The 13,561-nt window shown below is 36.8% G+C and overlaps 8 protein-coding genes and 1 non-coding gene across 9 annotated transcripts; 7 read left to right on the top strand and 2 right to left on the bottom strand.

Annotated features, from left to right (window-relative positions):
* Nucleotides 1-162: 162 nt before the first annotated feature.
* Nucleotides 163-2,649, top strand: AMD1 (AMP deaminase; the record flags this gene model as incomplete). The annotated part of the gene is made up of 1 exon (XM_003687546.1): nucleotides 163-2,649. One exon carries the CDS (start codon nucleotides 163-165, stop codon nucleotides 2,647-2,649), a length of 2,487 nt encoding a protein of 828 aa, XP_003687594.1.
* Nucleotides 2,650-3,026: 377 nt separating this feature from the next.
* Nucleotides 3,027-4,068, top strand: TFB3 (TFIIH/NER complex subunit TFB3; the record flags this gene model as incomplete). Its single annotated transcript, XM_003687545.1, has 2 exons — nucleotide 3,027; nucleotides 3,104-4,068. Coding segments are annotated over 2 exons (966 nt in total).
* Nucleotides 4,054-4,664, bottom strand: CGI121 (Cgi121p; the record flags this gene model as incomplete). The annotated part of the gene is made up of 2 exons (XM_003687544.1): nucleotides 4,054-4,143; nucleotides 4,230-4,664. 2 exons carry the CDS (start codon nucleotides 4,662-4,664, stop codon nucleotides 4,054-4,056), a joined length of 525 nt encoding a protein of 174 aa, XP_003687592.1.
* Nucleotides 4,665-5,081: 417 nt separating this feature from the next.
* On the top strand, nucleotides 5,082-5,543 carry MRPL28 (mitochondrial 54S ribosomal protein mL40; the record flags this gene model as incomplete). Its single annotated transcript, XM_003687543.1, has 1 exon — nucleotides 5,082-5,543. One exon carries the CDS (start codon nucleotides 5,082-5,084, stop codon nucleotides 5,541-5,543), a length of 462 nt encoding a protein of 153 aa, XP_003687591.1.
* Nucleotides 5,544-6,016: 473 nt separating this feature from the next.
* TPHA0K00220 (uncharacterized protein) lies at nucleotides 6,017-7,219 on the top strand (the record flags this gene model as incomplete). Its single annotated transcript, XM_003687542.1, has 1 exon — nucleotides 6,017-7,219. One exon carries the CDS (start codon nucleotides 6,017-6,019, stop codon nucleotides 7,217-7,219), a length of 1,203 nt encoding a protein of 400 aa, XP_003687590.1.
* Nucleotides 7,220-7,712: 493 nt separating this feature from the next.
* On the top strand, nucleotides 7,713-9,158 carry STP1 (Stp1p; the record flags this gene model as incomplete). The annotated part of the gene is made up of 1 exon (XM_003687541.1): nucleotides 7,713-9,158. One exon carries the CDS (start codon nucleotides 7,713-7,715, stop codon nucleotides 9,156-9,158), a length of 1,446 nt encoding a protein of 481 aa, XP_003687589.1.
* A 415-nt stretch (nucleotides 9,159-9,573) lies between these two features.
* URA1 (dihydroorotate dehydrogenase) lies at nucleotides 9,574-10,518 on the top strand (the record flags this gene model as incomplete). Its single annotated transcript, XM_003687540.1, has 1 exon — nucleotides 9,574-10,518. The coding sequence occupies one exon, from the start codon at nucleotides 9,574-9,576 to the stop codon at nucleotides 10,516-10,518; it is 945 nt and encodes a 314-aa protein (XP_003687588.1).
* Nucleotides 10,519-10,830: 312 nt separating this feature from the next.
* Nucleotides 10,831-11,721, bottom strand: HSP42 (heat shock protein HSP42; the record flags this gene model as incomplete). Its single annotated transcript, XM_003687539.1, has 1 exon — nucleotides 10,831-11,721. One exon carries the CDS (start codon nucleotides 11,719-11,721, stop codon nucleotides 10,831-10,833), a length of 891 nt encoding a protein of 296 aa, XP_003687587.1.
* Nucleotides 11,722-13,421: 1,700 nt separating this feature from the next.
* TPHA0Ktrna2S lies at nucleotides 13,422-13,503 on the top strand. Its single transcript has one exon. It is a non-coding gene; the product is annotated as a tRNA-Ser (tRNA).
* The last annotated feature ends 58 nt before the right edge of the window (nucleotides 13,504-13,561 follow it).

Raw genomic sequence — 13,561 nt, 5'->3', positions numbered from 1 at the left:
TATAAGTGTTGATAGTTGTTGTTGGTGCTTAGAGAAATGGACCAAGAATTGTAATTAGATTGATCTTTGACTGTCAATTGCTTTGGGGAAGTTTCATAAGGACGAGAAACCGAAAAAAAACTATTGAGCAATTAAAGGACTCTTCCAAGGCTAATATATATAATGAGTGTTGGGAAAGGTTTCCAAGATAGTTCGTTACTGGCATTAGAGGAGACTCCCTCCCGTGAAGAGATGGGCAGTGGCTCCTCCGGATTGTTTATTGATGAAGCGAATTCTGCATTGAACGCAGGTGCTTCAAGAGTCATGAGAGAGGCTAAAAGTGGCAGCAATGGAAGTGGTGATGGTAGTGATGCTTCAAAGAATGATATTGCTAAGACTTTGAGTGAAGTCAGTATTGCAAGTGAGGATGAGGACGAGAATTCGGAAGGTTGGAAAGTTCCTCAGAGACTGCCAAGAAGACCAAGTAGTACTCATTTTTCTTTCTTTGAAAATGCAAAAATATTAGAGAATTCCTCAAAACAAATTGCTTTGAATGATGAAAATTTTATCCAGCCTAATCAAGAGATGAGCACAGATCCAAATATAAAAAAAATCAATAGAAGTTTGAGTTCAAACGCTATGGAAAGCATACCTGATGTTCCAAAGAAAATTTGGAGCAAACGGGAAGACGCTTCAGATACTGCCAAATCGGGCAATTCTAAGGATAACCAACTGCCATCGCAGGCATACAAAATGGGCCATTTGGCTGATGAAGCTGCCAAGCATTTCCTAGATGAGCCATCTCCAGAATTAACGGAATTGTACACAAAGGTCGCGGAATGTAGAGAGATTAGACATAAATATCAGTCTATCTCTTGTCAATTGGATGGACAGAATCCAAAGGATAAAGATGACTGGAAAATTTATCCTCAACCACCAAAACCTTCTTATAATCCGGAAACGAAAACTGTGACTACTGTAATTAACCATGCGGACACAGAAGTTTTTGATTTTTCGAAATGTGATATTCCAGGAGAAGATCTAGATTGGAATTTCACTACAAATGATGATGATACCTTTATTGTCCATGCTGCTGAGGATAATGGGAAGTTGATCGCCAATGTTCCAAGTTTGCGTGATTACTACTCCGATTTGGATAAAATGATTTCAATTTCATCAGATGGGCCTTCTAAATCATTTGCATTCAGAAGATTACAATATTTGGAAGCTCGTTGGAACCTATACTATTTACTAAACGAATATCAAGAAACAAGTGTGTCAAAAAGAAATCCTCATAGAGATTTCTATAATGTTAGAAAAGTTGATACTCACGTTCACCATTCTGCATGTATGAATCAAAAACATTTATTACGTTTTATTAAACATAAATTAAGACATTCTAAGGATGAAAAAGTGATTTTTAGAGATGGTAAAATCTTATCATTAGATGAAGTGTTCAAATCCTTAAATTTAACCGGATACGATTTATCTATTGATACATTAGATATGCATGCTCATAAAGATACTTTCCATAGATTTGATAAATTCAATTTAAAGTATAACCCAATTGGAGAATCTCGTCTAAGAGAAATATTCATGAAAACTGATAACTATATTAAAGGTTCTTACCTTGCTGAAATTACTAAGCAAGTTTTATCAGATTTAGAAAACTCGAAGTATCAGAACTGTGAATATAGAATTTCAATTTATGGTAGGTCACTTGATGAGTGGGATAAACTAGCTACCTGGATTGTTGACAATAAAGTTATTTCACATAATGTCCGTTGGCTAGTGCAAGTTCCACGTTTATATGACATATATAAGAAAAGTGAAATCGTCAAAAATTTCCAAGATGTCTGTAAGAACTTGTTCCAACCTCTATTCGAAGTGACCAAAAATCCAATGTCACATCCAAAATTACATGTTTTCTTACAAAGAGTCATAGGTTTCGATTCTGTCGATGATGAATCAAAAGTTGATCGTCGTTTCCACAGAAAATATCCTATTCCATCATTATGGGAAGTAGCCCAAAATCCTCCATATTCTTATTATTTGTACTATCTCTATTCTAGCATGGCCTCATTAAACCAATGGAGAGCTAAAAGGGGATTCAATACGTTTGTATTAAGACCACATTGTGGTGAGGCTGGTGATCCAGAACATTTAGTCTCTGCATACATGTTAGCTCAAGGTATATCTCATGGTATTCTATTAAGAAAGGTACCTTTTGTCCAATACTTATATTACATCGACCAAGTCGGTATTGCAATGTCTCCATTATCCAATAACGCATTATTCTTAACGTACGATAAAAATCCGTTCCCACACTACTTCAAGAGAGGTCTGAACGTTTCCCTATCCACAGATGATCCATTGCAATTCTCGTACACCAGAGAACCTTTAATCGAAGAATACTCCGTTGCTGCACAAATTTACAAGTTATCAAACGTTGATATGTGTGAACTAGCAAGAAATTCCGTGTTACAAAGTGGTTGGGAATCCCAAATCAAAAGACACTGGATTGGTGACAACTACAAACTGCCTGGTGTTCAAGGTAACAGTGTTGTGAAGACCAATGTACCAGATATAAGAGTGAGCTATAGATACGACACCTTATCAACTGAATTAGAATTAGTTGACCATTTCTCAAAAATCAACTCTCGCCAATAAATCTAACCTCCTCCGACTCACTACCGTCACTCTCCAGTAAGATATATACATATATGTATGTATAACTCTAGTTATCTCTTTTATAATACAAAAACATGCCTTTTATTCCAGCAAACCGTCCTCTTTCGATCTTTCCATTTGTCTTGTCATCATTTATTGCCTTAATTGAAATTTGACAAATTCGAAAAATCAACATCTTATATATAAAAAAGCTGTTTAATAATCAATATTCAAATGTATAATCTATTGTTTGATATAATTATTTAATAAGTGAAAGGATAGACGACTAGTTTAGTGGCGTATTCTTTTATATTTGATAGTACAATTTAAGAGTGTGATTGCCGGTGAACGATTTATAAACGTACAAGGCACCAAATAGTATGTCGACCAACCTAAAGTTTGTTTTTTTTCTTTTAAGTTATTTTACTAACATTATTTTTGATTGGTTATTTAGTGGATGATTTTGATGAGAATAAGGACATGTGTCCTATCTGTAAGACAGATAGGTATTTGTCGCCGGATGTTAAGTTTCTGGTGAACCCTGAATGTTACCATAAGATCTGCGAATCATGTGTGGATCGTATTTTTAGTTTGGGTCCAGCACAGTGTCCTTACACCAGATGTGATAAGATTTTGAGAAAGAATAAGTTCAAGACTCAAGTGTTCGACGACGTAGGGGTGGAGAAGGAGGTGGATATAAGAAAACGTGTGTTCAACGTGTTCAATAAGACTCTAGAGGATTTCGATGGGAATTTGGATGAATTCAACAAATATTTGGAAGAAATGGAAGACATTATCTATAATCTGGATCATGGCATAGATGTAGAGGATACGGAAGAGAAATTGCACTCATACGAAGAGTTGAACAGACAGTTGATTTTGAACAATATCGAGAGAAACAGACAAGAATTACAAAATTTTGAACAAAGACAACATTTTGAGAAAGAAATGAAAATGAAGAAACGTATGCTGGAGAAACAAATCGATGAAGAAGACAAAATGAATAAAGAATGGGCTAGAAGAGAGATCGTGAATAGACTAACGACCACTGCAAGCACAGAAGATGTTATTGAAGGTGTTAAAAATACTGTTAAATTGAAAAAATCATCTGCACGTAGAAAACTGGAAGAAATCAACAGAGTATTGAAGAGCAACTCATATCTGGCATCTACAGTTGGTTTGAATGCTTCAAGAATAAAAAAATCCGTGCCATTCACACCTTTCAATGGTGACCGTGATCCATTTAAACGTTATATAATGAACGAAATTGTATATGAGGATCCATTTATTAAAGATTTAACTAAAAAGAATGAATATATAGCATCTGGTTTCAGAACTGACTTTGTGTATGATAGACTATTAACAGAGGCATTTATGGGGCTAGGTTGTGTTCTTTCGGAAGAGTTACAAACCTCTTAATTGAATTGCATTTACCAAAGCCTGGGAGAATCCCTCAGTGGTCTTTGGCTGGAAACTATTGTCCAATTTATATATCTGGAATAAAATTTTATAGTGAACATAATCAGTAGTTAGTAAAATGAAAATAAGAAATGAGAAGAAAAAAATATTGGTTAGCATACCTTTCTTAGTGTTTGTTCGTTGTATGTGTGTAATAAGTTGTCGTTGTTAAATTCCACTTCGGTACCCTTGACAATATCATTGGCAGACTCGGTAGATTCCTGTCCAACTTCCACGATCTGCAGCACGACCAGATCCGTCGAGCCTTGCTGAATGCCAAACCTATTGAAGGCCTCGCCGATATTTGACGTTGGCGACAAGGCAAGAAGACATTCTGAATGAATAGTCTTTGTCCTTAATTTATTGTAGGTGAGATCGGTGAGCACTCTGTAGACAGCCGCAAACAGTTGTTCTTGGGATACAATAACCGAGGCATCTACAAATGCAAAGGGTAACTCAGCAACCTGCAACCGTATATCTTCACTGTTTTGCACGTCATGGAAAAGGGAAACGTTCACTTGAAACTTTGGGAACTGAGGTAATATTGTTGAAACCATAATCGTGGGAGAGTTAAAGAAGTAGGAGGGGGGTCGCTATTGGCACTGACACAATGCTATGCCTAACAATTGCACGTCCAGCAGATCTGCCAACAACCCTCGCAACTTATACCTCCCAATGCAAGCCTATCCTAAGGTCATCTCGTCACTGAAACTTTTCACTTACGCTCTTAGATGCCTAGTCACCCGGCCTAATCTGCAGCGAGTTCTGAACGGATGGTTAAGGAACCAAGCTCAAATGGAGAGCTACATGTGCGAAGAGGATGGTTGTTGAAGAGATATCAAGGTTATGAGTTGGTATATAAACAGTTGTGAGTTGTTGGGATGTGGGGGTTCTGGTGAGCGACAGCACCGAGAACTGTTCAAAGTTATTTCGTGGAAAAAACGGGACACAGTCGATACGTAGACACAGATAGGATGACAGTTAGTATTCAAGTCACAAGAAAAATGATCATGCAGACCTCCCCCAAAGGGTTGTATGCTGGGGGGATGTTTGTTAGGGGCAAGAAGACGAAAACCAAGGGCAGTTTGTCTCCAATGACACAGAGGGTTGTCACACAGTTGAGTGTGATGTCGGCTGGGCGAAAACAACCAAAAATGCTGAAACTATCGAAGGAAGATCTAGTGAAACACCAGTTGATCCAGAAAAGTTGGGCTATCTACAACGCCGATTTGCGTGCGAAGAGAGACGCTGACTTGGAGAAACAGTACTGCTCGTTGCGCGATGCAATGGCCACTCTGCAAGAGATCAGCCCAGAGCTGTACAAGATCGCAAATGCAGATGAATCCGACAGGAAGTTCCCATTGGAAATGAAGGTCCCTACCGACTACCCTCCAAACAAGGTGTGGCAATACGAGTTTAGGTCCGGCAAGAACTGAGATCAACCTGTCTAATAGATATCTATATAACTAATAAAGTACTTAAAAACGTGCCAGGCCTCGCCAGGGACAGATACATAATTAACACCTGTAAATAAATGAATTCAATCTCTGATCAGTAACACACATACAATACCAATCGATAATCCTCAAGTAATAGTATAAACCTTTTAAACCATTGGTCGTAGATGCTCATCACATCGTACTTATTCAACCACGTACGCGTGCTAAGTAACATCGAATTCACAGGTCAATTACATCTTTAAGAGCAAGACAAACTAGAAGGAGAACGATGATTTGGAACATGAGAAGTAACCAATACTCTCCAATCGGTGTGAAGAGTGGTATAAGAAGATATAAAGAGATTAATTCTCGTTTCTAAAGTGTTTAGCGTGCAATTGAGTGTGTGAGAAAGACAGTTTTGGTGAGAGCTCATTTTTTTCGAAGAGATTCATAATTATAGATACCAAAAGATGAGCAATAAATTGTTGGCTGTGTTTCTAGTAGGTCGATATTTGAATTCTATTGTTCTTTCCGTGTACAACAAGTGGATGTTCGATCCTGTGAATGGTATAAGTGTTCCTTATCCAATTCTAATCTCTTCGTTTCCTCAACTAATGCTATTTGTACTGTCATATACGTTTCAAGATCATCATGCTAACAAAAAGAATACCTCACAAGGGGATCATGACTGTAATAAAAAAGAGAAACAAAATAGTTCTATTCAATTGAATAGTAAGACAAGAAAATTCATACTGCATATCGTTCCAATTGCAATCGCGACTGCTGGGGACGCTGGGTTCTCTAATACATCATTGAAATACATTCCCTTGTCGATATTCACAATAATAAGATCAGCAAATGTTGTGTTTATCTTACTCTTCAGCGTACTGTTCAACCTGGAACAGTTCCACAAACGTCTGGTATCAATAATAGCTGGCATATTTGTTGGCATTGTAATCATGATGTCTGATGTGAACACAACTTCTTCGCAGATCACATCGAGTGATTTAGCCTTTGGTTCAATTCTGGGATTGGTCAGTAGTTGTCTGTCAGGGTTCAAGATAGTGTACACGAAGAAGTCATTTATTGGTAAGAAGAGCAGTCACCACAAGAAAGTTCACGACCCGATGGTACAGATTAATAAAATATCATCTGTAGCATTCATAATACTGCTTGCCACCTCATTAATCGTTGAAAAACCATTTCCAAACTTCTTCAATTCCGTTCTATTCAAAAGTGAACCATTGACAGGGAATGTTACGCCATTATCCATTGCTAAAGGATTACTGTTCCTGATGTTTCCCGGAGTCGAAATCTTTGTGATTACATATTGCGAATTTGGAATATTGCAGATCTCCAAACTGTTGACTTTATCGATCGCAGCCATCGCAAAAGAGATCATTACAATTGCCCTGGGAATCATGATCTTCAAAGAGAAATTCAACAGTTTAAGAAGTTTACTGGGAATGTCCATCATCCTCATGATAGTGGTGTATTACAATTTCCAAAAACATTCACGGAAACACCAGTCGAAGAGCTCATGGAAATCGCCACAGAAGAAGAGCTCCTTGTACCTCTTAAAGACCAACGAATCACAAACAAAAATGGTAAGCTCACAAGAGAATGACGAAGGGTTGTCTTCAAGAAATGTCGACATTCAAATGTCCTTTTGAGAGACCGCCACCAGCCACCAAAGATATAAAACTAGATATAGAAACAATATATAATAGATTTATGCATGTTCTATAGACAGCAATACCAACCAACAATCATCTCTTGAACATTTGACACTAAAGCTTAAATACGTTCTTCTCATCTCAACTTCCAGTCTCATCTCACTATGGCAGTCGGAGAATGGACTGAAAAATTTTGAAGAACGTTCAAATTCCAACAAACAATATCAATCAAAGAGTGAACTAAAGAGTTTATAAGATGGTTTATGTGGTTAAGCAGTTGTGCTAAACTATGGATTATAAGAGGTGGGGTGTACGTTTGATGATTACGTTGTATACTGTTTTTATTTGACGACGAAGCTTTTTTGGGTGTAGTGATTTGAGAACTGAAAAGAGCAATTAACTGATTGACTCATTTGTTTACTTTTATTAACTGGAGAAAAGTATAAAAACCTATACAATATACGTTGTGGATAAAATTGGCAGCTTGATAATGACGAGTGAATCTGCAATGGAGGAAGAGTTTATGGAGGATGCAATGCCCATGGGAACCGTTATTCCTACTCCCGGGGCTAATGAAAAGGAGGTTTGTGATTCTGTGGACGAAAAGACACTATACAATGGAAACCAGGAGATGATGACGATAGATGCGAAAAAGTTTGTGTACATTCCAGAGACACCAGCAAGTGCTATCTCTGGGACACCTTCATCAGACATGAAATCTCCGTCTAATAGGAGTGTCGGCTCAAGCTTGAGCCTTTATTCAAATCAGAAGACTATGGGTGAGTTTGTTTGCCATTATTGTGATGCTGTGTTCCGCATAAGAGGTTATTTGACAAGGCACATTAAGAAACATGCTATCCAAAAGGCTTTTCACTGTCCATTTTACAACGACTCCGCCTCTTCAAAACTAAAATGTCATACTACAGGTGGATTCTCCAGAAGAGATACTTATAAGGCACATTTGAAAATCAGACACTTCATGTATCCCACTGGTGTAAAACCAAGGGATCGTCATAAATCTTCAGGATACTGCTCCCAATGTGGTGAATTTTTCAAGACTACAGAAAGGTGGGTCGAAACTCATATCGAATCTGGAAATTGTAAAGGTCTGCCGGAAGGGTATCTGAAGACCTTCGAATGCGAGAAGAAATCCGGAGGAATACGAATGATCAAAACTTCCACAGGCCATTCAAGATTTATTTCCACTGCACAGAGTATGGTCGATCCGAAAATTCTACTAAACAAAGATGCATTGGAAGCAATGGCAATCGTTGCAAATAACTCAGAGAAAAAGCATGCTATGTCAACAAAGTATGTAAAAAGTCCGTTGTCAATTGGCTCGTCAAAGATTAACTGCGTAAAGAAACAGAGCCTAGATGAAAGATGGCATTCAGAGGACAAGGAAAAGAAAGTTGGTGAAGATTACACCGATTTCATATCGTCATTAGAACCAATCTCAGAACACACCGCTGCTTATTCTTTGAATGAGTCGAACGAGAAATCAAGTTTCAAAAACAATTTGCAATCAGTGAGGGCAACCGTTGATAACACAAAATCTAACGATCCCCATATGAAACAAACTGCCCAAGAGGCAGCTCAAGAGCTGGATTTCTTGAGATTCAGTTACTATGAAAATCTGAACCCATTGCAATCTTCAACAACCGCAATCATCAATAAGGAAATTGCTGCTCTATACGACATAAAGAATTTCAGCAACGTCCCACTAGATTTAGAACAATGCCCAATATTCAACAAACTCCCGGACAACAAAGAACCTGGACAGCTAGACCGTTCCACCGACAAACAAACAATTGAACCAGATCTTGACTATTTCTTCGTGGGTTCCTTGGAGTCGAACTCAGTGGCAGAGAAGCAATTGAAAGAGAACGAAAAATATCTGAATTTCTATAATTACATGTTTGGTTCAGAACTGTAACGAGAAGCACACAGCTTTGCACCAGTATTTAACTAAAAATACACACACACACACACACACATAGATATATATACATAGATATATGTATTTGAATAGTAATAGTAATGAGTTTTTTGAATGAAAATTGCCATCCAAGACCAGCTGTTAGTATTTTATTACCTGACTGGTTGGTTGACTAGTTTTTGACAGTTGCGTCGTTAAGTTTGGTAAGTATGGTCAAACGAATCCGAAAAATTTTAGTCGAAATTGAAAATATGACTAACGATGGCTGCTTTTATATTTAAGTTGTTTAACATTAACTGGATTAACAGAGGCAGTGGCACATGTGTTGCTTTTATATATCTGTTGAGGTGGATAAGTGTCTCAAATATCCAAGTGGAGCGAACTTTTAGAAACAAAAATCATATTGCCAAACATGCCTGCCTCTTTGTCTACTGAATTACTGGGTTCTGTTTTCGAAAACCCTTTTATGAATGCCTCTGGTGTCCATTGTATGTATGTGAATGAACTTGATGAGCTTTCTGAATCGAAAGCTGGTGCTTTTATTACAAAGAGTAGCACTCCTTCTGAGAGAGCTGGTAATCCGGAACCACGTTACATCTCGGTTCCTTTGGGTAGTATTAACTCCATGGGTTTACCTAACCAAGGATTTGAATACTATCTAGATTATGCTCTCCAACGTCAAAAGAAACATCCAGACAGTGAACCATTGTTCTTTTCTATAGCCGGTATGAGTATCGATGAGAATTTGTCTATGTTGGAAAAGTTACAGAATAGTGAGTTTAATGGAATCACTGAATTAAATTTATCCTGTCCAAATGTCCCAGGCAAACCACAACTTGCATATGATTTTGAGCTAACCAAAGAAATCTTAACCAGAGTGTTTACATTTTTCAAGAAACCATTAGGTGTAAAGTTGCCACCATACTTTGATTTTGCACATTTCGATATCATGGCAGAAATTTTAAATGGATTCCCACTAGCCTATGTTAACTGCATCAATAGTATTGGCAACGGTTTATTCATTGATATCGATAACGAATCTGTTGTTGTCAAACCTAAAAATGGTTTTGGTGGTATTGGTGGCGAGTACGTTAAGCCAACAGCTTTGGCAAATGTTCGTGCTTTTTACACACGTTTGAATCCATCTATCAAAGTTATTGGAACAGGCGGTATCAAAAATGGTAAAGATGTTTTCGAACATCTATTATGTGGTGCTACTATGGTACAAATTGGTACTGAATTACAAAAAGAAGGTGTTTCAATTTTTGAAAGATTAGAATCAGAATTAAAACAAGTGATGAATAACAAAGGTTATAAAACTATTGACGAATTTCGTGGTAAATTAAACAGTTTATAGATAATCATTTATCCATTGAAAGTACTTTTTTTAAATTTATATAGTCCTGATGTATATAACAATACCTTTACGTGTTGTATCGGTCACTTAAACAACTGGGTCGGTACATGAAACCGTTGTTTCATTAACAATAGCATATTTTTATTACAACTTATTTAAAGTTTGAGAAGTAACTTCATCTTTCTATTAACAACTTATATGAACATAACTGTCTTATCAATTACAGATAAAATAAAAACGTATATATAGCAGTGATATTTGGTGAACTCATAATTGGAATTAGGATAATAGTTATTCTAAATAGTTAACACTCTATCCCTTAATAGGATTGGGGTTTTTTTCGAACTGCAATTCTTCATCCGGGACCTCTTGAATTGCTATAGACTTCTTAGCTCTCTTCTTTGGTACCTCATTAGACAATTTTGGGATGTTTATATGCAGTAATCCATTAGAATATGTGGCTTTGATGCTGTCGTCTTTAATGCCGGGATAGACAGGAAACTTTATGTTTCTCTTAAATGAACCATATTTGATTTCTGTCACCTTTAAATATTTGGCGTCAGAGACAAACCTATCATCAATAGAACCCTTTATGATCAACTCATGAGAAGAGGGATGGTAATCTAAATTAAAAGATTTTGAATCAGAGCCTGGCAAAGACACAACAACGTCATAAGCATTCTCGTTGTTGTACACGTTAACGGCAGGAGAAAACGGTTTGTTTAAAATGGAAAGAGGTTTAGAGACTTGTACAACATCTTTTGGAAGTGACGAGTCATCATTTGCAGTTCCAAGATCTTCTTCATTTGTCTTCAGTTTATTGTTATTTTTAACAGTACCAGGAGTCTTCTCTAAATCAGCATTATCATTACCGGGTCTGTTGCTAGGAGGTTCATAAAATGGATGTCTAGCTTTACTTTTTTTACTATGATAATAAGCTGGTGTATTAGCACCTTCCTTATTGGCATCACTGATATTGTCATCTTCAAGATCTTCATCTGATTCATCTAAATAATCATAAATAGGTCTGTAGTAATAAGGATGCCCAAAAGAACTGTCTGCGAAAGGGAAAGGGAAGCTACCACTGTAAGGGTTAAATAGGTAGTTAGGGTACCTGTTCTGTTGCATATAGTTCATCCCAGGTCTTTCATCTCTGGAGTTAAAGAAATCATAGAAAGGGAAACCTTCTCTCTCAAAATTCATTTTTTTTTAATATTAGTAAATCGTTTGATGTTGATTGTTGTTATTTTATAGAGTTCTATAAAATAGAGCTTTAATTAATAGGATTGGGAATCATTTAATCAGTTTTAAAACTTGTTGAATGATCATCCTTCTTTTATAATTTTGATATTCTGCTCTTGGGTGAAATTTTAAATAGTTATTTGGTACCCTTAACTTATACCAACTTGTTTTGTGAATGTAAAGACCCTTAATCCTTTACTACTGGAGCTAAAGTAATCAAATCGATTATAACGAGGACCCAAATTAACACGATTCTTTTTCTCTGAGTCTTGTCGATACTCTCATTCGAAAAGACACTCAATGAACATCAACAGTGGCACCTTCTTTTATCGTTTGCTGTGGCAACGGAGCACTGTGTTAAGTTATTGTCTTTCTCATTATACAATTTACTAGTTAATGAAATAGATGGCTAGGGAATCCCATGGTCATTAGCACCTCTAAGTTAGTCATATGAACTGATTGATTTATGTGGTCTTCTCAGAGCCTAAGCAATATTATCTTTTCAAATATCTATTCCAAGATGTTTATGTACATTTTATTTTACTACCATTTGTTCAATTTAAAAGATATGGTTGACCTAACATTTATTTCGTTCCACACGTACTGTTTTATATTCCAGCAGGTTGCCAACCTCTTGTTGTATATTTTTACCGTCACACAACGATGTGATGGACGTTTCGCACAGGATCAAATTATCCTAGTTTTGTTCTTATAAGGTCCACAATGGTGGAGTATTTGCAACACCGTGGTCTGCACCAAACTAAGTTCTTTAAGTATCAATAAGCGATTTAATAATGAAGTCAATGCCGTTTTATCCGACACTACCCATGCAATCGGGAATGGCTTAGACACAGTTGGATTCTCTGCGAAGTGAAAGTATGCTAAACCTCTGCCACTTGACGTTTGACATTAGTTAAACTGAGAAATTACTTTCACCTTTCTATTACGGCATGGCTGTCATACGTGGAGTCGTCCAATTAGATTGCAGTTAAAAGTTATCATCTATTGTAATATGGGTACTACAATAAGCAGATTTGCAATAATAATGATTTCGTGCATAGGAGATGTCTGTCGTTTCTGTCGGGAATCCCAGATCTATAATAGATGCTATGGTATCTATTATCCATTAGTTGTAAAAACAGATTACTGTCAGAATTATTGTAGTGTATGTGACAGAACCAAATGTTTGTGACACCTTGAGTTCGGAAACTACTGATCACTTATTATTTGGATAGGAAGTTCTAAAACAATCTTCCAAAGGACAGATGAAAACTTTTCACTACAATATTTATGGCTACGTGATAGGCACAGAGATGCGAAACAGTAGTAACGATCTTAGGAGAATGACTGAACATATGAACTTGTTCATTCAACTGTCAGATAAACTCATATATAAAGAAGACATCTACATTCTACATAGATTTGTATTAAATATATTAATAAAAGAAGGAATCAATTAAACATTAGAATCCTTACCTACTAACTATGAACGTTAACGAACAACTTAACCACCCAGTCAACGTCAACACCATTGAACCTGTTACTGGTTCTCCACAGTTTCTCCACAGTTTCAGATGTGAAACAGGAATAAGAATTGGTAATGTTATATCGTCATCTACTCATTTTATTATCTTATATCATAATACGTATTGTAATAGTTTGGCAACTTGGCCGAGTGGTTAAGGCGAAAGATTAGAAATCTTTTGGGCTCTGCCCGCGCAGGTTCAAATCCTGCAGTTGTCGTTATGTTTTTGCCTTTGCAACCAGTGGCCGTCAGAACTATTGAACCTCGTACTGCGTC

The sequence above is a fragment of the Tetrapisispora phaffii genome, chromosome 11, assembly GCF_000236905.1.
Source record: "Tetrapisispora phaffii CBS 4417 chromosome 11, complete genome".
In the NCBI taxonomy this organism is placed as follows: domain Eukaryota; kingdom Fungi; phylum Ascomycota; class Saccharomycetes; order Saccharomycetales; family Saccharomycetaceae; genus Tetrapisispora; species Tetrapisispora phaffii.
Note: the sequence above shows the minus strand (reverse complement) of the source record. Positions and strands in the feature narration are given on the sequence as shown.